Source organism: Hyla sarda, chromosome 11 (assembly GCF_029499605.1).
Source record: "Hyla sarda isolate aHylSar1 chromosome 11, aHylSar1.hap1, whole genome shotgun sequence".
In the NCBI taxonomy this organism is placed as follows: domain Eukaryota; kingdom Metazoa; phylum Chordata; class Amphibia; order Anura; family Hylidae; genus Hyla; species Hyla sarda.
Window position 1 is genome coordinate 50,276,913 of NC_079199.1, and position 21,642 is coordinate 50,298,554.

Here is a 21,642-nt window from a genome sequence, read left to right on the forward strand (position 1 = left end):
GTGTGTTCACCTGTGCACTCCCTATTTATACCTCACTTCCCCTTCACTCCCTCGCCGGATCTTGTTGCCATTGTGCCAGTGAAAGCGTTTCCTTGTGTGTTCCTAGCCTGTGTTCCAGACCTCCTGCCGTTGCCCCCGACTACGATCCTTGCTGCCTGCCCCGACCTTCTGCTACGTCCGACCTTGCTTCTGTCTACTCCCTTGTACCGCGCCTATCTTCAGCAGTCAGAGAGGTTGAGCCGTTGCTAGTGGATACGACCTGGTCACTACCGCCGCAGCAAGACCATCCCGCTTTGCGGCGGGCTCTGGTGAAAACCAGTAGTGACTTAGAACCGATCCACTAGCACGGTCCACGCCAATCCCTCTCTGGCACAGAGGACCCACTACCTGCCAGCCGGCATCGTGACAATAGGGTGCCACCATATCTAGAGCCTTGGTCCTCCAGTTCCCAATCCAAATAATAAGAACAGATGCAGTACACCAAAAAGTTGCAATCATGGTGAGTGGTTTATTCCATGATATATCAAAGACAACGTTTCGGTAGCCTCACGCTACCTTTTTCAAGTTTTTCACTTCTCTACTGTATATGATATCTATGCCACATCTATTGCTCTGTCTACTTCACTATGTATACTATGCATCGGTCTGTTTATCTTATAGGTCTACATACAATACAATGACAATTCCACACCAATTTACTGCAAATAAAATAATTTATTAAGTAGGCCGTTTGCACTTTGAAAAACAATTACAGAAGAATCAAAAAGATCTTTTCCAAAATACTGATATATACAGAACAAGCAATTATATTACATATTAACGCATAATAATTACATATACTTTTGAAGTTAGCAGAATATGATATATATATACCATGTCCGGAGGGCACTCAGCGTATGTCATAAACATCTCAGGACGGCGTGCACAAAAAGCAGTATTGTTCAGGTGACATTTAGAAAGATTAATGTCTGGTGTCTTTCGGTTTGATCATGTTTTGCTCATTAACGTATGAAGATTATTGTTCAAGTTTCTTTGAAGGTTGGATTTCTTTCCAAGGTCACAGTGTGGTGATAGTTATAAAGTATCAAACAACAAATGCATTACATGCATATGCCAAATATATTGGGGGAGATTTATCAAAACCTGAACAGAGGAAGAGAGGAAGAGTGGTGCAGTTGCCCATAGCAACCAATCAGATTCCTTCTTTCATTTTTTTTAGAGGTCATTTGAAAAAAAAATAAGATTAGTTGCTATGGGCAACTGCACCACGCTATTTGCATAGGTTTTGATAATTCTACCCAATTGTATTTCAACACATTAAACTCCTGCCTTAAAGGATAACTTCGGGATGTACAACTTATCCCCTACCCTAAGGATAGGGGAGAAGTGTTAGATCATGGGGGGTCCGACCGCTGGGGCTGCCGCGATCTCCCGAACGGCGCCCCAGTTCTCAGCGTGAATGGGGCGTGTCGACCATAGCATGAAGCGACGGCTGACACGCCCCCTTCATGCAGCTCTATGGGAGAGCCGTAGCGCTGCTTTCGGCAATCTCCGGCTCTGTTATAGAACCGCATGGAGGGGGCATGTCGGCCACTGCTTCGTGCTGTGGTTGAAAACACTCATTTCATGCAGGGAGCCGGGGCACCATGCGGGAGATCGCGGGGGGCCCCAGCGGTCAGACTCCCCGCGATCTAACACCAGACGGCAATGCATTAACCTGTGGAGTACACAGAAAGAATAGACATGTCTTTTGTCATGTGAACATAGCTTTATAGGGTCAATATTTTCTTCTTTATATTTGTATTGGAAGACATTACCTCCTTCCGTGATTTTTCCCCATAACCGAAGTTGATACAAGCAAACAAAAGGGAAAGTAAAAATTATGTTATTAAGCTATTGCTAAATAATGCTTCCTCAATAAATAGGAAAAATTTACAACAAAAAAGCAGTGTTTTCCAAACAGTGTGTCTCCAGCTGTTGCAAAATTACAACTCCCAGCATGGAGGCACACAATTTGGAAAACACTGTATAAAGGGATAGTATTTGGAGGTCCCAGCATGCTGGGAGTTGTAGTCTTTTAACAGCTGGAGGCACACTGATTGGAAAAAACTGAGGTAGGGCATAGGATCACCTGGACATTTCCTAAAAACAGTGTGTCCCAACCAGGGTGCCTCCAGCTGTTGCAAAACTGGATTTTCCAGCAGCCTGGACAGCTACAGGCATGCTGGGAGTTGTAGATTTGCAACAGCTGGAAGCACCCTGGTTGGGAAACAATGCCTTAGAATGAAGCCATCCTGGACATACTGCTAAAAACCACTTGCAGCTTCCTTAAATGGGCACTGTCAGATTCAAAAACTTTTTATATGTTGTACATCTTGGCAAAACATTAACCTTTCTAATATAATTCATATATTGTAGAGTAGAAGTTCGGGAATTAGCCAGTGCTGACCGGCAAATCCCATTGTTTCTATCCTGGTCAGCGCTGGCTAACTCCTGAACTTCTCTGAAGTCTTGTTCTACTCTAGAATATATGTCCACATCAGGAAGGCTGCACATGGGATATCTGCTTCCCATACAAACGCTCCCCATTGTTGAGTATGCAGGTAAACAACCTAAGTTGGTAAGCAGCTGTCTATCCCCCTCCACTGGATTACTGGTGATACTCCACATGCAGTTTTTCTTTTTAAATATACTTTATAAGAAAATGTTGTTTCCTTTTTATAGAAATCATGGCTTATGAAAGCATGGCTTTGTCTAAGCTGAAGCACAGGCATGGACAATGTTCGATAAGTGAGGGTGGGCTAGCACTCTTCGGATAGCCCTCCTCTGTGCTCTCTCCTGTCTGATAGCACTCCTCTGTGCTCTCTCCTATCTGATAGGACTCCTCTGTGCTCTCTCCTGTCTGATAGCACTCCTCTGTGCTCTCTCCTGTCTGATAGCACTCCTCTGTGCTCTCTCCTGTCTGATAGCACTCCGCTGTGCTCTCTCCGGTCTGATAATACTCCTCTGTGCTCTTTCCTGTCTGATAGCACTCCTCTGTGCTCTCTCCTGTCTGATAGCACTCCTCTGTGTTCTCTCCTGTCTGATAGCACTCCTCTGTGCTCTCTCCTGTCTGATAGCACTCCTCTGTGCTCTCTCCTGTCTGATAATACTCCTCTGTGCTCTCTTCTGTCTGATAGGACTCCGTTGTGCTCTCTCCTGTCTGACAGGACTCCGCTGTGCTCTCTCCTGTCTGATAATACTCCGCTGTGCTCTCTCCTGTCTGATAATACTCCTCTGTGCTCTCTCCTGTCTGATAGCACTCCTCTGTGCTCTCTCCTGTCTGATAGTATTCCTCCGAGCTCTCTCCTGTCTGATAGCACGCCTCTGTGCTCTCCAGTCTGATAGGACTCCTCTGTGCTCTCTCCTGTCTGATAGGACTCCTCTGTGCTCTCTCCTGTCTGATAGCACTCCTCTGTGCTCTCTCCTGTCTGATAGCACTCCTCTGTGCTCTCTCCTGTCTGATAGGACTCCGCTGTGCTCTCTCCTGTCTGATAGTATTCCTGAGCCCTCTCCTGTCTTATAACACTCATCTGTGCTCTCTCCTGTCTGATAGGACTCCTCTGTGCTCTCTCCTGTCTGATAGGACTTCTCTGCGCTCTCTCCTGTCTGATAGCACTCCTCTGTGCTCTTTCCTGTCTGATAGCACTCCTCTGTGCTCTCTCCTGTCTGATAGCACTCCTCTGTGCTCTCTCCTGTCTGATAGTATTCCTCTGAGCCCTCTCCTGTCTGATAACACTCATCTGTGCTCTCTCCTGTCTGATAGGACTCCTCTGTGCTCTCTCCTGTCTGATAGCACTCCTCTGTGCTCTCTCCTGTCTGATAGCACTCCTCTGTGCTCACTACTGTCCTATCAGACAGCACTGAAGAGTGCTAGTCCACCCTCACTTACTGGACTTTGTCCATGCCTGTGCTCCAGTTTAGACAAAGCCATGATTTCTATAAAAAGGAAATAACATTTTCTTTTGAAGTACACTGCTCAAAAAAATAAAGGGAACACTAAGATAACACATCCTAGATCTGAATGAATGAACTAATCGTATGAAATACTTTTGTCTTTACATAGTTGAATCTACTGACAACAAAATCACACAAAAATGATCAATGGAAATCAAATTTATCAACCCATGGAGGTCTGGATATGGAGTCACACTCAAAATCAAAGTGGAAAACCTCACTACAAGCTGATCCAACTTTCATGTAATGTCCTTAAAACAAGTCAAAATGAGGCTCACTAGTGTGTGTGGCCTCCATGTGCCCGTATGACCTCCCTACAACGCCTGGGCATGCTCCTGATGAGGGGGTGGATGGTCTAAGAGATGTCCTCCCAGACCTAGATTAAAGCATCCACCAACTCCTCGACAGTCTGTGGTGGATGGAACAAGACATGATATCCCAGATGTGCTCAATCGGATTCAGGTCTGGAGAACAAGCGGGCCAGTCCATAGCATCAATGCCTTCCTCTTGCAGGAACTGCTGACACACTCCAGTCACATGAGGTCCAGGGCCAACCGCACCAGCATATGGTCTCACAAGGGGTCTGAGGATCTCATCTCGGTACCTAATGGCAGTCAGGCTACCTCTGGCAAGCACATGAAGGGCTGTACAGCCCCTCAAAGAAATGCCACCCCACACCGTTACTGACCCATCGCCAAACCAGTCATGCTGGAGGATGTTTCAGACAGCAGAACATTTTCCACGGTACCTCCAGACTCTGTCACATCTGTCACATGTGTTCAATGTTAATCTGTTTCATCTGTGAAAAGCACAGGGCATCAGTGCAAAATCTTGGTGTTCTCTGGCAAATGCCAAACATCCTGCACGGTGTTGGGCTGTAAGCACAACCCCCACCTGTGGACGTCGGGCCCTCATACCACCCTCATGGAGTCTGTTTCTGACCGTTTGAGTGGACATATGCACATTTGTGGGCTGCTGGAGGTCATTTTTCAGGGCTCTGGCAGTGCTCCTCCTTGCACAAAGGCGGAGATAGCAGTCCTGCTGCTGGGTTGTTGCCCTTCTACAGCCTCCTCCACGTCTCCTGATGTACTGGCTTGTCCCCTGGTAGTGCCTCCATGCTCTGGACACTACGCTGATAGACACAGCCACCCTTCTTGCCACAGCTCGCATTGATGTGCCATCCTGCTAGAGCTGCACTACCTAAGCCACTTGTGTGGGTTGTAGTCTCCTGCTACCACTAGAGTGAAAGCACCGACAGCACTCAAAAGTGACCAAAACATCAGCCAGGAAGCATAGGAACTGAGAAGTGGTCTGTGATCACCACCTGCAGAACCACTCCTTTATTGGGGGTGTATTGCTAATTGCCTATAATTTCCACTTGTTGTCTGTTCCATTTGCACAACAGCATGTGAAATTGATTGTCAATCAGTGTTGCTTCCTGAGTGGACAGTGTGATTTCACAGACATTTGATTGACTTGGAGTTAAATTGTGTTGTTTAAGTATATATTAGAAAGGTTAATGTTTTTCCAGGATGTACAACATATAGAAAGTTTTGGCATCTGACAGTGCCCCTTTAACCCTAGTTCTGGGGTAATATAACCACAAGAAGCACTAATTCCCCTGCAGCTCATCTAATGGATAGATGACCATTGCGCTAATATCAATACTAAGGACCAATTCTGAAATCTTAATGAAAATTTCCAGTCATTATCTAATTACCTCCGGTCATTAGCCCCAGTGGGCGCTGTTGCTTCACCATGCAGTGCTGTGAATATTGGGATGCACTTGAAAGCGATCACCATAAAGGGAAGGGGGGGTGGGGGGGGGGGGGGTAGTTATACATTTTGATCAAAAGGTTTAATGATCAATGTGGAAAAGGTCCGCCCATGTCTATCTTTTCATTAGAGAGAATCCTTATCTTTAAAGCCCCAGTAACAGTAGTAAAGGGGGCTGTGTGCTTATACATGTAGGGCAGAGAATATCCATATGTGAAATCCCCTTATAAAGAGATCTGTATGTAACAAGTTTTATACAGCAAGAACATTAAACGCTATATGCAAAAAGTTGAAAGTCAAGAAACAAATTGTTATATACAGCACATTGTCCAAGAAGCATAAAGTAATACTAATTTATACAGGAAGCAAATGGAACAGTTTTCTCCAAGGTCTTCATTGCTTGGGGATCTTCCTTGTTCTGAAACCTACAATGGAATAAAGACAAATCAGGAAAAAAAGCTTTGAACTATTTGGGTTCAGATGACCCAAGTTGCACAAAACATCCGATACATCCATTTTGACAGATGTTTGGTTAAACTGAAGACAAGAAAGATGAAAAATGATATGGAGCTGGACGTGTAGCTAGATTAACCCAATAATCTGTAAATTCACTCAGGTCATAGGTCAAAACATGTGACGGGATTGTTTTATTTTGCACTATTTCTCTCTCTGGCGCCATCTATAGACTGAACAGAAACCTGTACAAAAGCTGTAGCCAGTTACAATTGGATATTTTTTTCAGCCCCTCACAGATGCCGCAGAGCTGATTTAGTAGGTTTAGCAAAATCTAGGGGACATTTACTAACTGCGCCATCTTGGTATAACGCACATTAGTAAGTAAATCCAGTAGTGCTGTGGCTACTTGCGCCTGACACAGAAATAGAAGCCAGCCAGGAGCTAGTGTATATTTCTGCGACCATCAGTGTCGCAAGTTAGCCTGAAAGTCACATGCGAGAAGAACAGACCTGCGCCATGAAAGGCTGAGTCAGCTTTCTTTATCCCTCCTTCATTCTCCCTTGATGGGAAGCACATGTTCCAAATGTTTCTATTTAAATGGTGATTTTGGCTTGAAAATTGCCATTTATGCACAAAATCAGGTGTTATATGTGGCTTTATAAGAAACTCCAGGAGAATGAAGTTCCTTGTGTCAGAATTACCACAATGCTTAAGGGTTAAAGGGGTTATCTGAGATTTAAATATCTCCTATATACAGGATAGGATACAACTAGCTGATTGGTGGGGATCTGACCACTGGGACCCCACTGAGAATGTGAGAAAGTGAGAATGGAGGTCAAATGTCCCCTGAGTGAATGGAGCTGCAGCAACTACCTCTCCATTCACAGAGCTGAGTTCAGCACTCTTGTGAATGGAGCGATAGGCAAGCAGGCACACTATGGTTCTATTCGCTTGGGGTACATTTGACTTCCATTCTCCACACTATAGGCAATAACTATCTGATTGGTGGGAGTCTGACCTCTGGGATCTTGACCAATTAAAGAATCTGCAGCGGTGTATAACTTATCCCCTATCCACAGGGGGGATAAGTGTTTAATCGTGAATGACCCCCTCGCAATCTCCCATACGGGACCTGGCACTGCGGTGACTAATGCACGTCTAATGCTCATGTCGTCGACCTCGCTGAGAGGTCAACAAACACGAACCATTTTTCAACTGACACGCCTCCTGCCCGAGCAGAGCTAGGGCCCTGTACAGGATATCACTGTGGTCCCAGCTGTCGGATCATTTCCTGCCCGCCCCCCCTCGCTGCAGCTCCCCGATGTCATCTTCTATCTCAGCGTTTCTCAACCAGGGTTTCTCCAGCTTTTTCAAAACTACAACTCTCGGCATGGCCAAAGGCTGTCCAAGCATGTTGGAAGTTGTAGTTTTGCAACAGCTGAAGGGACCCTGGTAGGGAAACACTGTCCTACACTATCGATAGGTGATAGGGGTTAAATGACAAATTTAACTCTGAAATTTCTTTGACTTAACAGAATCTCGACAGAACTAATGTCCTGATATTGTAATTGTCTAGCTACGCAATATTCACAACTGTGCACCACTTTACAGGTTGTGTCTCTAGTTAGAAATTTATAAGTTATTTAACTACTAGCTGAGTACCCGGCGTTGCCCGGTTTTTCCTTCCTAATCCTTGTTGGGGAGGAAAATAAACAAAGGAGGAAGATTTTGACTTCATATCCCGTCCTCCTATCCCGACCTCCTATCCCGTCCTCCTTTCTCGACCTCCTTTCCCGTCCTACTATCCCGACCTCCTATCCAGTCCTCCTATCTCAACCTCCTATGCCGGTCCTCCTATCCCGGTCCTCCTATCCCGACCCGTAATATGTGTACCAGTTATTGAAATATCTCCAGCCGTGCAGAAGTTATGTGGGAACATACATTTCCCATTGATTTGCATGGGACTAGTTAACAAAAACCCTGACCCTCAGAAATGGGTGTAGTTAAGGGTTAAATTAACTATCCTATATTTTAAGTGGATATATAAGTAACATGTGACCAAGTATTATCGAAATATCTCCAGCCGTTTGGAAGTTATGTAGTAACATGTATTTTCCCATTGACTTGTATGGGTCTTTAAACATAAACCCCGGCCCTGGCAAATGGGGGTTAAATCACCTATCCTATGTTTGTTGTTGACATATAAGTAACATGTGTGCCAAGTTTCATGTTAATATCTTTAGCCGTTTGAACGTGATGCTGGAACATACACACATACATACACACACGTTGAGAGATATATTATATATAGATAGATAAACAAGCTGAGTACCCGGCGTTGCCCGGTATTTCCTTCCTAATCCTTGTTGGGGAGGAAAATAAACAAAGGAGGAAGCTTTTGACCTCATATCCCGTCCTCCTATCCCGACCTCCTATCTCTTCCTCCTATCCCGACCTACTATGCTGACCTATCTCTTCCTCCTATCCCGACCTACTATGCTGACCTATCTCTTCCTCCTATCCCGACCTCCTATCCTGACCCATAATATGTGTACCAGGTATTGAAATATCTCCAGACGTACGGAAGTTATGTGGGAACATTGATTTGCATTGATTGCATTGATTTGCATGGGAACAAAAACCCTGACCCTCACAAATGGGGGTAGTTAAGGGTTAAATTAACTATCCTATATTTTAAGTGGATATATAAGTAACGTGACCAAGTATTATCGAAATATCTCCAGCCGTTTGGAAGTTATGCAGTAACATATATTTCCCATTGACTTGTATGGGACTTTAAACATAAACCCCGCCCCTGGCAAATGAGGGTGAGTAAGGGTTAAATCATCTATCCTATATTTGTTGTTGACATATAAGTAACATGTGTGCCAAGTTTCATGTTAATATCTTTAGCCGTTTGGACGTGATGCTGGAACAGAGAGAGAGAGAGAGAGAGAGAGAGAGAGAGAGAGAGAGAGAGATAAAATACACATTACTACTTTGTGTAGTTTTTACAGTGTTCACTTCTAGAGGGTTCACTCTATGAAATTTCTTGCTGGAAAAATTTAGTCGGCACTAGGACCTCAGGAACATTGCCGCCCCCATGGTTGGTAATGTATTCCAGGCAGATGCCACCAAAAGTATAAGCAAGATCATTCTTTCGGCGGTTGAATTATAGTGGCGGAATGTCCACCGCTGAAATTCCATAGTGTGCAATGTCTAGCGGAATCCCATTGCTGAATCTGCTGAATCTGAAGTTCTGAGTGGAATTCAACTTGAAAATTCCATAGTGTCAACCCAGGCTAACTCCCCATTACTCATCAGAGCAGCTTTTTGCATATTGTCCATAGTAGTAACTTCTACTATGCAGGACACTTCCTGTGGGATGGAGCTTGTGGAATCAGCCATGGTAGGATGGCAAGTGCTTTGTTTATTGCTGCTAGAGCAGATACATGTACATGGGAAGATTACTGCTTAGGGGGCTCTTATGACTAAAACTGATTACTGCTGGGCTGTATATGCGATAGCTGAAAGTGATTACTGCTAGGGTGGGGGATATGCATGATCAAAACTGAGTGATGTTGAAGTGATTACTGACTGGCCTGAGCTCTGAATGTGATTACTGACTGTGATTGAGAGCAATAGTCTGCTGTGAAAATAGATGTTCTGCAACAGCTCTGGGCAGGGAACTGGTAGGAGCGCAACGCAGTGCATTCTGGGAATTGTAGTACTGAGAAACTGCTCATTCAGGAAGTACAGGACTAAGACCCCCAACAACAAATGGATTTTTGTTGTTTTTAGAAATAGGGTAGAAAGGTAAGCAATGCTATATGTTTCTGCAGCATGTGTGTGTGTTTTAACCTAATGCCAAAGTACCCCCTTTAAATTGTACAATTTAGGTGACCATCACTTCTGTCTCCAAGTTATAATCCTTTTAAAGGGGTTGTGCACTGCCCTGACTTTCGGAGCTCCGCTCACAGCGTTTGGAAGTTCATTACTCCGAATGCTGTGTGCGGGCTTCTGTGTTCGCGGCCGCCGGACGTGACGTCCCACCCGGCCCCTCACGACGTCTCGCCCACCCCCTCAACAAAAGTATGGGAAGGGGGCGCGACCGCTTTCACGCCCCCTTCCCATAGACTTTGGTAGAGGGGGCGGGCGAGACGTCACGAGGGGGCGGGCGAGACGTCGCGAGGGGGCGGGCGTGACATCACGCCCGGCGGCCGCGAACACGGAAGCCCGCACACAGCGTTCGGAGTAATGAACTTCCAGACGCTGTGAGCAGAGCTCCGAAAATTAGGGCAGCGCACAACCCCTTTAAACACCCAAAAAATTGATATTAAAAAATATCTCTCCCCCTTTTGTTAATACTAATAGTTTTAGATCATATTCATTCACTTCAGGAGTCTATGCGGTGCAGGATTTATAAGGTGGCATTGGAAGTCTACATCATGATATGGTTGATTGACGTTATAACCAGCTATAGTTACAATTCCATATAAATGTAACCGTTAATATAGTTTCAATGCTTGGATGTTACAGATAGTACAAAAGACAAAAAACATAAGATACTGTTGCAGGTAAACATATAATGTAGACACAACTTTTTGGAAAGTATAAGCAAAGGGAAACAATCATCTTTAATTTGACATAGTATGTACAGTAGTTGAACAAGCCAGTGAGGTGAGCAGAAACAGACTTTATGACGTGCCAATCATGTATGTCATAAAAGTCTGTGGGGAACCTCTGCCTGGGTCGCCCGTCAACATTGAGTAAGAACAGGTCCCAGCATGGTTTTCACGATGCTGTGTATGGAGGCCACTTTACCAATAAAATGGCAGTGAACAGGAACAAGGACATGTCAAGAGTCTATGATTAGATGACTTGAAGGCCAACTTTGCATGGCCTAACAGGGACCCTTTTAATGCCTGTGTTATGGAGGTAACACTGATTTTCTGTGCTGTTATCATAGTGTTCTGTAATCATGGAAGTTTACATCTGGTGAACTGTGAAAAGATTTCATAAAATCTAGACAACACATGACTGCCCAGTACCATTAGGATGTCCAACCTTGTTCCATTGGATATAACCAATTTCTACTATTCATAACCCAAGCACAATTTAAAAAAGCCTAAAGTTTTACCCCTCACCCCCTAGATATTGGAAAGGCAACCATTGTCAGTTGATATTCATGAAGTTTGTCCATTCATTTGGCAATTCCAAATGAATTCAAGTCATTTACATGAATACCCGTACCAGACATAACATCGCTGCCTCTTCACAGATAGAGATGGAGTCACACCCACTGGCTGTTCCACTCCTGAGGAATCATCATTGGACTGGGAGCAGGAGATAGATATAAGCATTGATTATTTTGTAAGTCACATAAGACACATAGAATACAGGTAGGCGAACACTTGAGGGTATGATTAGTTTTGTAATTCAATCTGGAGAAGGGGCATGGAGTGAGGTTTTGTGGATGTACACGACAGTTGACATAGAGCCTGCTGGACTTCTGTACCTACCTTACTGTACCACACAACTCTTTGTTTTGTGTGTGCCAGACTCAACTCCAAGCTCTGTTTTGCAAGAGACAAAATGGAATATTGCTATAGACACAATTACTGCATAGAGGTGTTAGGTAAACCGTCCAGGTATAACATACTAGACTATATCAATGTATAACAACATGTAGTCACAATATTTGGACCTCCTGCAGTTCTGCTGAACTGTACTTCAATTACCCTAAAACCCTTTGGAGATCTAAGTTTGGTTCAGTATAGCTGCAGAAGATCCAAGTATTACGGCCATACAGCAATACAAGGGCGGCTGTATAATGGAAGTCTTAGGCTAGGTTCATACAGAGGAATTTCAGAATGTAATTTCACTAAGAACTTCTGGTGCAGCAGAGGGACAGCAATGTCCGTGCCGTCCTAGCGCTGACTGATTCAATCCTGGCCAAAGATTCCTCAGTATGAACTCTGCCTTAAAGTGGCCTTTGAGAGTGCATAGCAAGGCAGTTTGACTTGACACTATATAATAATGGGAGCAAAACCCAGAATATTAGACCATACAGAAATCCAATAACTAGAAGATACTCCTTGAAAGCACCTGATGGGTTAGTTCCTTTTAGCAGGCATCACAGTTAGAAAAAATGGTTAAATGTTAAAAGGGGTATTCCGGCCCTAAGACATCTTATCCTCTATTCTAAGGATAGGGGATAAGAGGTCTGATTGCGGTGGTCCCACCGCTGAGGACCGCCACAATCTTGCATTCGGCACCCACCCGGGGCTGGAGTATCGTGACGTCACGACTCCGCCCATGTGTGATGTCACACCCCGCCCCCGCTATGCAATTCTATGGGAGGGGCGTATCGTGAGATCACGACTCCGCCCCCATGTGATGTGATGCCCCCCCTATGCAAGTCTATGGGAGGGGGCGTGATGGCCATGACGCCACCTCCCATATACTTGCATAGCGGGGGTGGGGTGTGCCATCACACGGGTCGGAGTCATGACATCATGATACTCCAGCCCCGTGGTCGGCACACGGCAGTTTGTGAGCTGGCAGCGTGGCATGCAGCTCAATGAGATGGGTGCCGAATGCAAGATTGCAGGGGTTCCGAGTGGCGGGACCCCCGCGGTCAGGCATCTTATCTCCTATCCTTTGGATAGAGGATAAGATGTCTTAGGGCCGGGGTATCCCCTTAAGCTCATTTATTAAACATAAAAGCTAATTTTCTGGAATTAAGACAACCCAAGATGCACAGCGATCTTCAGGCATAATAAAAACTTTTAACTCTTTAACAACCAGGCCTATAAGATCTGTATATCACTTAAAGGAGTATTCCAGGGTGGGCAAAACAATTCATTAAGATAATGCTAAGGATGTGGTGAAATGAAAGAAAAACTAATAATAAAGCAATGCTTGCCTACCCTCGGTCCCCCTGCAGCTCCCCTTTTGTCTCCTTCCAGTCCCCGATGCACCTGTCTTTTTTCTGCTTTCGAGATGAGAACTCAGTGCAGGACCTGCCCAGTTAGCTTATCACTGGCTGAGAAGGAACACAACTGCAGCCAGTGATTGAATGAGCAGGCAGGTCCTGCACCGAGCTCTCAACTTGGAAGCAGGAAGTTGATGGGAGCAGCAAAGCCCCCAACATTTTTTGGTACATATAATTTATTACATTTCATATATTTTAGGAGGGAATGTTTACATTTAGTAGGTTTGAACAATGAAAATATATAGGGGAAAAAAGTTTGCTGAAAGCCAAACTATTTTATAAACATAGCCCTATGTGGGAGATTTATCAAAACCTGTCCAGAATAAAAGTTGACCAGTTGCCCATAGCAACTTTAATTAATCACAGGCTTTTTTCAAAATGAAAGAAGCGATCTGATTGGTTGCTTTGGGCAACTGGGCAATTTTTTCTCTACACAGGTTTTGATAAATCTCCCCCTGTGTGTGTGTGTGTGTGTATATATATGGATTTTTTTGCAGGAAGAGTTGTGGGGTTTATTGTTTTGAGGTAAATATAATTGTGTAATTTTTATTGTAGGGGGTAAAATATTTCATAATGGCACCATTTAGGGGGTACATATGACTTTTTGATTGTTTTCTTTTTAGTTTTTTGGGGAGGCAGATAAAAAATACAGCAATTCTGGGGTAGTTTCTAAAAAATTTTTTTCTTTTCGCACTATTTGCTACTTAGGATAAAAAATGTGATAATTTTATAGTTTAAGTTGTTATGTACCCAATGTATTTTTAAAATTTTATTTATACAAAAACATATTTTGTAAGGCACATATACATGGCATACCGAGGGGCCTTCAATAAATCTCCTGGTGCCATGGAAACCCATCCGAGTCTTGGCAGTTGTGTCACCCGGGTGCTGAAAGATGCCCAGAAACCACTTGCCTCAATCACAATTTGACCAAGGCATATTAGGTTACAATACTGGGGTAAGGGATTTTCTGCTCCTGGTAGTTAAATCAGAAGCCCTGCTGTCACAGTAAAGTTTCCAAAATATTCTACACCAGTAGTGCCGGGCTAACTCTGCCCTGCCAACAAAAGATGGACCCATAATATGACCATGCACAGATTAATACAGTTTCAAAAAGTTTGGAACATATAATAAAGTAGTAATATTTGTTAGATAATGACTTTTTTATGCTTTGGAGCTTAGATAAGTGATCTAGGAGAGTAACAAAAATAATTTACCTTCTCCACTTTTCGAGTTCCTTTTCTTTTTACTTTTTGTTGAGCTCCTTTTGACCTTTGAGCTATCTGAAGTTTGTAAACGTGTTGTCTCCAAAGATTTATAAATGGAGCCGTCGCTTAATACATGTTCCTTGGTTTGTGGGATCCCTTCAGCTGACCCTTGGCTGGTATTTGGTAGAGTTCCTTCAAGTGACCTATTTTTTTGAGCTGGCTGGGAAACATCTGTGGATCCTTCACTCTGAACTGATAACAGGGCCTTAGTGACTCCAATCTTCTGGACTGGTGGGAATTTATCATTGGTGCCAACGTTTGGCATTGATGGGGATTCAGTGTTCTCATTAATTTGTACTGGTGATAGATTGTCTGAGGTCTTTATCTGTTCTGTTGGTGTGGAACCAGTAGCAGCCTCAGCTTTCCCATCAAGTGGGGGATCATCCATTGTCGTCTTCTCATCTGTTGGCGACGGCTGATGCTCAATGTTTTCTTGAACCAAATGAGAATTTTGATCCAATGAGGTTACCTTTGAAGAAACATCAAATGGCCCTTGCTTCTCTGGTAAAGAATCAACCAATGTTCCTTGGTTTATATTTGAGCATTCAATGGTTTTAGTAATTTGGTCATAAGGAAGGTCTTTTAAAAATGTAGTGTTTTTGGAGTCTACTTCATCTGGTTGACCCTGAGATTTATCAAAGTCACATGTGGAATTCTGGGGCACCCCATGAGTTTGTGCAACATCCTGAGGACATGCAGTATTTATTGCTGCAACACTGCTATTCTTTGGGGCATTGGAATCACTAGGAAGTCCCTGCTTAGCATTTTCAGAAGGACCATCTTTGTCTCCATTATTGATGTTTAAGGCCTCTGTCGTCATACTTGAGGCAGCAGTTGCGGTTGATAACTCTTTTTTATCACAAGTTTGTGCAGTTTGGGTGGCCATACACGTATTTCCCTCTGTTCCTCCGTTATCTGCTGGCTTATTCGGAGGCAAGTCGTCCTGGTCTTTGTTTCCCTCGATAGCAGCAGAGGGGCTTGAGTTATCTTCACCATTAGAAGTTGTAGTCTCTTTTATTGTACCCAACTTATTTGAGTTTCCATCCTTCACTTGGTCAGGTTTGCCTTTGTAAAATAGGATCAGACACTACTTTTACATGGATTCATATCAAAAGCAACACAAGCACATTAAGAACTTGCATGTCTCCAGTGGGTTAGCAAATATGTCTGTTAGTCATGCAGAGCATTCGCTATTTGTATAACAAGTAGATTAATTTGCCTTTATGCAGAACATCTTATAACATGCAAGCAGAAAACACATGAAATGAGGTTGTGTAGCAAGAAAAGAAAAAGAAAAAAAGGAAGGGCCAGGTAGCAAAAATTTTATTCCTTTTTTTGCATAGAAGGTCTAGCCTACATTATAATAAATTAACCAAAAATCCTTAATCTATAAAGACTACCCATAGCTTACAATCTTATATTTTTCTATTTTTTACACAGCATTTACTTTCAATACGTATAAGCATTTTTACACTTATGGTTCCCATTGTCATTTGACTTCTACAAAAGTGTCTGGTAAAGCAGAAAGTTGTATTTTGTATCTAGGATTTCAAAATGTCATCATGGGGGTCCGACTTCCCACACCCTTAGAAAGAAGCAAATTAAAAGAACTGCATCCTATTCACTGTTTACACAGGCACCGTGCCATCAACATGGTTGTGGCTGTGTCCAGTGCCGCAACTTGGTACTATTCACAAAGCTGCAGTGAAAACAGCCCCAACAATGTCCAGCAATGTCCAGCATTGAACCTGTGTAAACAATTGAGGGGCCCTCACCAATATCTGGTCTATAATAATTAATATCCTGAAAAAACATTTTGTCATGCAAAATACGCACTTCACATCCCATTTGTCAATATATTCTTCTACATGTGAAAAATAAAGTCTAAAATAAATCCTTTAGAGTGTATTTAATGTATGTTTGTATTCCTATCCATAGGAAGGAGGAAAAGCAGAACTTTGAAAAAAGTTTTCCCTTCTTAATGGTATAGATAATGTTGGTAAGAAATAAGGAGGTAAAAAAGAGTCTATGAGGTCCAATTGAGGTGACTATTCTATTGCCCCATTTTTGAGTCCATATTAAAGAGGATGTCCTTGTTTGGAAAAACATAGCTGCCTTCTTCCAAAGATAGCGCCACTCCTGTCCATAGGTCATGTGGGGTATTACAGTTGAACACACCATTAAGTTCACTGGAACAGATCTTATTTAACAAATGGGCAGGTAGGGCACTATCTTAGGAAGAAAGAAAGACTTTTTTTTCTAATACTGGATAAGACGAGGACCCTTGAAGTCAATTAAACTGAACTTAGAGTACTATAGGGTCCTATGGTGATCCATGTCCAGTTGAATGTGGACATCTAGGCACTGTGGCCGTAATATGGAAATGAAAATACCCTCATACTACAGCTGTCAGAAACCAGGCTAAGACTTAAGCTAGCTAGTCTGTGACTGTAGGACACAGAGGATATCAATAATTCATACATTCCATAGTAACATTAGGACATATTGAAAGGCAGCATGTAGCAATTTGACAATGAATAAAAAAAATTTTTTTGAAAACATAAGTGCTCTTGACCCCAAAATGTTTTTTTTTTTTTTTAAGAAAACAAAAATTCAATCACATGCACATTCTCTTCATGCAGCATTACACGATTAGCATGTATAAAATAGGAGCAAGAAAGCAAAAAAAATATATATATGCAGATGATAAAGTATTTTTTCTGAAATACTTTCCTCATAAACATCTTTTTCATTTTTTTTTAACAAAGCAAAGCAAGAAAAAAAAATAGTAGTGGAATGGAAGGCATGCAGTCCAAATTATTTAGGGCCAAAGCCATATTGGTTAGTCTTTTGAGAAAGCAAAGCTTGAGAGATGCATTCGCATAGGAGACCGCGTTGGCCTCCGGGAAAAAGCTGTAGTAACTTTACCATTTAGTTCATTACTGGAGTTCCTTTGAGCGTCCTCAGATTCTGGTTTGCTTTTCGCAGTCTTACGGAGTTGAAAGCCTTTTTTTATATCGGCCAGTAAAGCATCAATGATACAACCTTCTTCTATCTTTGCTGCTCCTTTCCGAACTAAAAAAAATTACAAAAAAAATATTAAAATTGTTTTTTCTTTCTCTCTTTTAAAAAAATGTAAATTCCATACAATTAAATAATTTCATAAAATAACCAAAATTTGTTCTCTCTCTTTTAGGATACCTATCACATTGAAAAACTTCTGACAGGCCAGAAGTTTTGATTGGTGGTGGTCCACGGGCCAATACCCCCAATGATTCTCTACTAATTCATTTATATAAGACACGACTCAGCTCTGCATGGGTAGCAATATAAGAAGTTTATAGACTTTCAATTCCCAGATGTGGAGACCCTCAACCATCAAAACTTCTGACATGATGCTATGATATGTCAAAAGTTGATTAAAGGGGTATTCCAGGCAAAAACATTTTATCCCCTATCCAAAGGCAGTCACGCCTCCTCCCATAGACATGAATAGAGGGGGCGTGGCGTGACGTCACATCCCCAGTCCCGGAAACCAAAGAGGTGCTGCAGGGAGCTGGCGGGGGTCTCAGCAGCAGGCTCCCCGCGATCAGACATCTTATGCCCTATCCAAAGGATAAAATGTTTTTGCCCGGAATACCCCTTTAACATGATAGGCACCTTTTAGACAAAATAAAGATCAAAAAAGTATATATCTCATGAAAACTGTATGATTAATATTCGATTTTTTTCTAAAGGCTGTTCAATCTTTGTTTGTGTATATGGATAAAAAAGTATATTTAATAAGCTTCAAACCCACCCAAATAACAGCTCTGTTATGCCTAAGAATGCCCCCAAATTGAAAGTGTTGGCAATTATTAATTATATAGATGTCTCCTCAAAGTTTTGATTAAAATTCATCTGTCTACAATTTGTAAGGATGATGTGTATTAAGAAGGGTTGCTGTCCAGCTTCAATTATTAGCATTTTTTTTTGCATCTTAAATATATGCCATTCACCGTTAGACAATAATAACATTATAGCTTTATTCTCTGGGTCAGTATGATTACAGCGATACCAATGGGGGTAAACGGCACACAGATGATCCTCACATGCAGAAATGATTTGACAAGGGGCAGTTACAACAGGAGCCTGGCTATCATATTGCTGTCCGAGCTCCTGCAATCCCTGCATGGGAGAGCCGCAGCAAGCTGTATTGTCCTGCTCTAAAAGTAAGGCGGGCTAGCCTAAGTATCCCAATGGCCACCATGAAGAGACATATCAGCAGTTAAGAGGTTAAAAAGTGTAGTGTGAGCAGGTGTATGTTGAGGTTGGGGACCAACTAGCTTGCTCAGCTGGCCGCTATCTTATGCATATGCCTATTTTTTGTTGTAGTGTAACTTACTGATTTTTCCATTATCTCCTTTCTGTCTTTTTGCTTCTTCCTCCTCAAGTTGCTTTTTCCTCTTTTCTGCCTTTACTGCTTGCTCTTTTCTATCCTTATTTTCCTAATAAAAAATAAAAATTATTTATCATACAAAAAAATTTGAATAATCAGGGTTACAGACAACTGATACAGTGACAGCTACTCTATGAAGGTGTATTCCCCATTACAAATAATATAATACTGTCACAAAAGCACAGAAAGTGGGGCCATGATTGATCTTTCCACCATAGCTGAGAAAAATCTTCAAATTCTTGTTAAACAAATTGTTAGATTCCCAGAATATTTTCCCTCAGTTTACGAGCTTTAATAAGAATATCTCAGAATACATGGAGGTCCCCGATTCATGTTGCTGATGTACCATGTTACTTTTGAGTAACCACAACAACGCCCATAGGGGTTATTGATCACGTTCCACTGAATTCACCAATATCTAAGTTTATCTATAGGATATCATGAGGCTACTAACCTTTCTTGCTTTCAAAAAGAGGTCCCTAAATGTTTTCATGGTTCCAAAAGTATCTTCTAGTGAAAGTTTTGCTAGGTCTTCGCATAAATAATCTGCTAGTTTCTTTTTCTTCTGTGAAATATCTTCCAGTTGTTGTTCTAAGCTCTTAAGTGCATCAATACAGTCCTACACATGACATTGTATATCATAATTAGTAATATATATTATTTTTGTAAGACTTTTTACAACAATGTGCAAACCACTGATCATATGACAGTAGGCTTCTGGTTGTATACTCAGACTGCAGATTTCAATAATAATGAATACTATATATGTGGTGTCCCAGTATCGTACGTTGTACCGTACCTTGTGTGCTAAGTCCCCAAAGTCAGAGTTCCTGCGTACCGGTAGGATCCTCCTAGTGGGATAACCCCTTGTCACCTCTTCCTTCTTTAATGTTATGTGTTTGATGTATATAATTTGTATAATTTATATATCTGTATAGTACTTCCAGGACCTTAGGTTACATGACTACTAAGTCTACTGTTAGGTTAAGCTTAAGGACCTTCCAGGTCACATGAGTGGGTCACTTGATGTACCACAATGCTATGTGAAAGGACTGACAGTTGGTGGGAACCAATAAGCTATGAGCCTGCCCCCTTGCCTTATAAGGGCGCTGTTACCCAATCATCGCTCTCTTGGGTTCCGGACTAGCAGAGAGAGAGAAGCTCCATGCATACCTTCAAGACAAATCTAGGCCTGAAGCCTGCTAACTTCAGCCGAATACAGAACCGTGATTTCAACTAAACTCAATCCTAAATCTACGTGACTACTGAACCTAAAACCAAACCATAAATTCAGGGGAACAGCGTAAAGCAAGCCTCAGAGCTTATTTCCCTACAAGGTCCCAACCAACTGTCAGGAACCTAAAGTCTGGTCCTCTGTAAAGACTGTTACTACTGTTAACCTGCATAAAAGTTGCAGTAAAGTTATTTCCAGTTTACTAAACCTCCGGTTGTGGACAATCCTTTATTCCTCCCTATCGTTCCTGGGGCGGGTGGTGGTAGGAAATATATAGAGTAAGAACCCGCACCCTGGCGTCACGACAGCTAAGGGTTAATCCAATACCCTTTCATCACTGCACAGCTACACCCTACCTACCCTACATCCCCACAAGCTCACCACATATACTCTATATTTAACCCCCAAATGACACTAGTAGTAGCATACACAAAACAGTTACAGTCAGTCACCTATACACTAAACTACCCTGTTATTGTGTTTAAGGCAATGGTTAGAGGGGTAAATAAGCATACTGGACTTGTAATAAAACCGCAAAGAACACCTTTATAGTATTTTTAGAGCAAAAAAAAAAACATATGTGGAGAAAATAAGTAATTCCTCAGTGTTCGGTGCACAGGCAGATATATAATATTAAAAATGGGGAAAGTAGAACTGAAGGTAAAACCTGGAAATCTGATCACAAATAACCAAAGCCCACCTAAAAACAGGCAACACAGTAAAAAAAAATTAAGATTATTTTATTACCTATATAGTGTGCTTTAATATGTATTTGACTTGTAACATTGTGGTAAAAACTCACCTGAACACATTTTTCGTATTGCTCTTTCACATCATTAGACGACTTGGACAACTTATTTAGCAGTTCTTTTAATTTTTTAAAATTACTACTGGTTTCAGAGTAAATATTTTCTATGTTAATTCTGTAAAAGGAAAAAAAAAAGTGACTTTTTGGAGGATTAAGCTCTGGGACCTCAATGCAAAATCTATAACAGGGCCCCCACCTACTATGTGCCATTTCTTTCTTATTTAGCTAAGGTACCTTTGGGCCCCCACACGAACCAGAACCTAGGTAAGACTGTACTGGGAAATTGTGCCCCCACGGACCTCCACCACTATACTATGTGTAATAATATATACTATTTTCCGTACCAACATTTCCCCCTGTGAACATAGCCCGATAGTGCCCCTCCCGAGACTCTGGATCCACCACTGTTCTGTACCCCCTATAGCTACTCCACAACTGGAGAGCTGATACATATCCTTATAAGTGTCCAACTATAAGCAGTTTCAAAGGACAAATTATATATTAGGCCTCATTCACATGTGTTCAGTTAGTTTATAAATTTCATTATACACTGCCCAAAAAAAAAAAAAAAAAAAGTAAACACTAAGATAACACATCCTAGATCTGAATGAACAAATTGTATGAAATACTTTTGTCTTTACATAGTTGAATGTGCTGACAACAAAATCA

At 42.2% G+C, this 21,642-nt stretch overlaps 1 protein-coding gene across 2 annotated transcripts in view; it reads right to left on the bottom strand.

Moving 5' to 3' along the window:
• Positions 1-3,896: 3,896 nt before the first annotated feature.
• The window catches only part of INF2 (inverted formin 2), a 105,762-nt gene continuing 88,016 nt past the window's right edge, over positions 3,897-21,642 (bottom strand). For both annotated transcript variants that reach the window (XM_056544942.1, XM_056544943.1), the window contains exons 17-23: positions 20,968-21,088; positions 19,386-19,550; positions 18,878-18,980; positions 17,422-17,568; positions 14,443-15,558; positions 11,751-11,804; positions 3,897-6,197 (exon numbers count right to left, since the gene is read on the bottom strand). In XM_056544942.1, coding sequence (XP_056400917.1) covers positions 11,752-11,804; positions 14,443-15,558; positions 17,422-17,568; positions 18,878-18,980; positions 19,386-19,550; positions 20,968-21,088 — 1,705 coding nt within the window. In that variant the 3' untranslated portion in view covers positions 3,897-6,197; position 11,751. The remainder of the gene's footprint in view (positions 6,198-11,750; positions 11,805-14,442; positions 15,559-17,421; positions 17,569-18,877; positions 18,981-19,385; positions 19,551-20,967; positions 21,089-21,642) is intronic.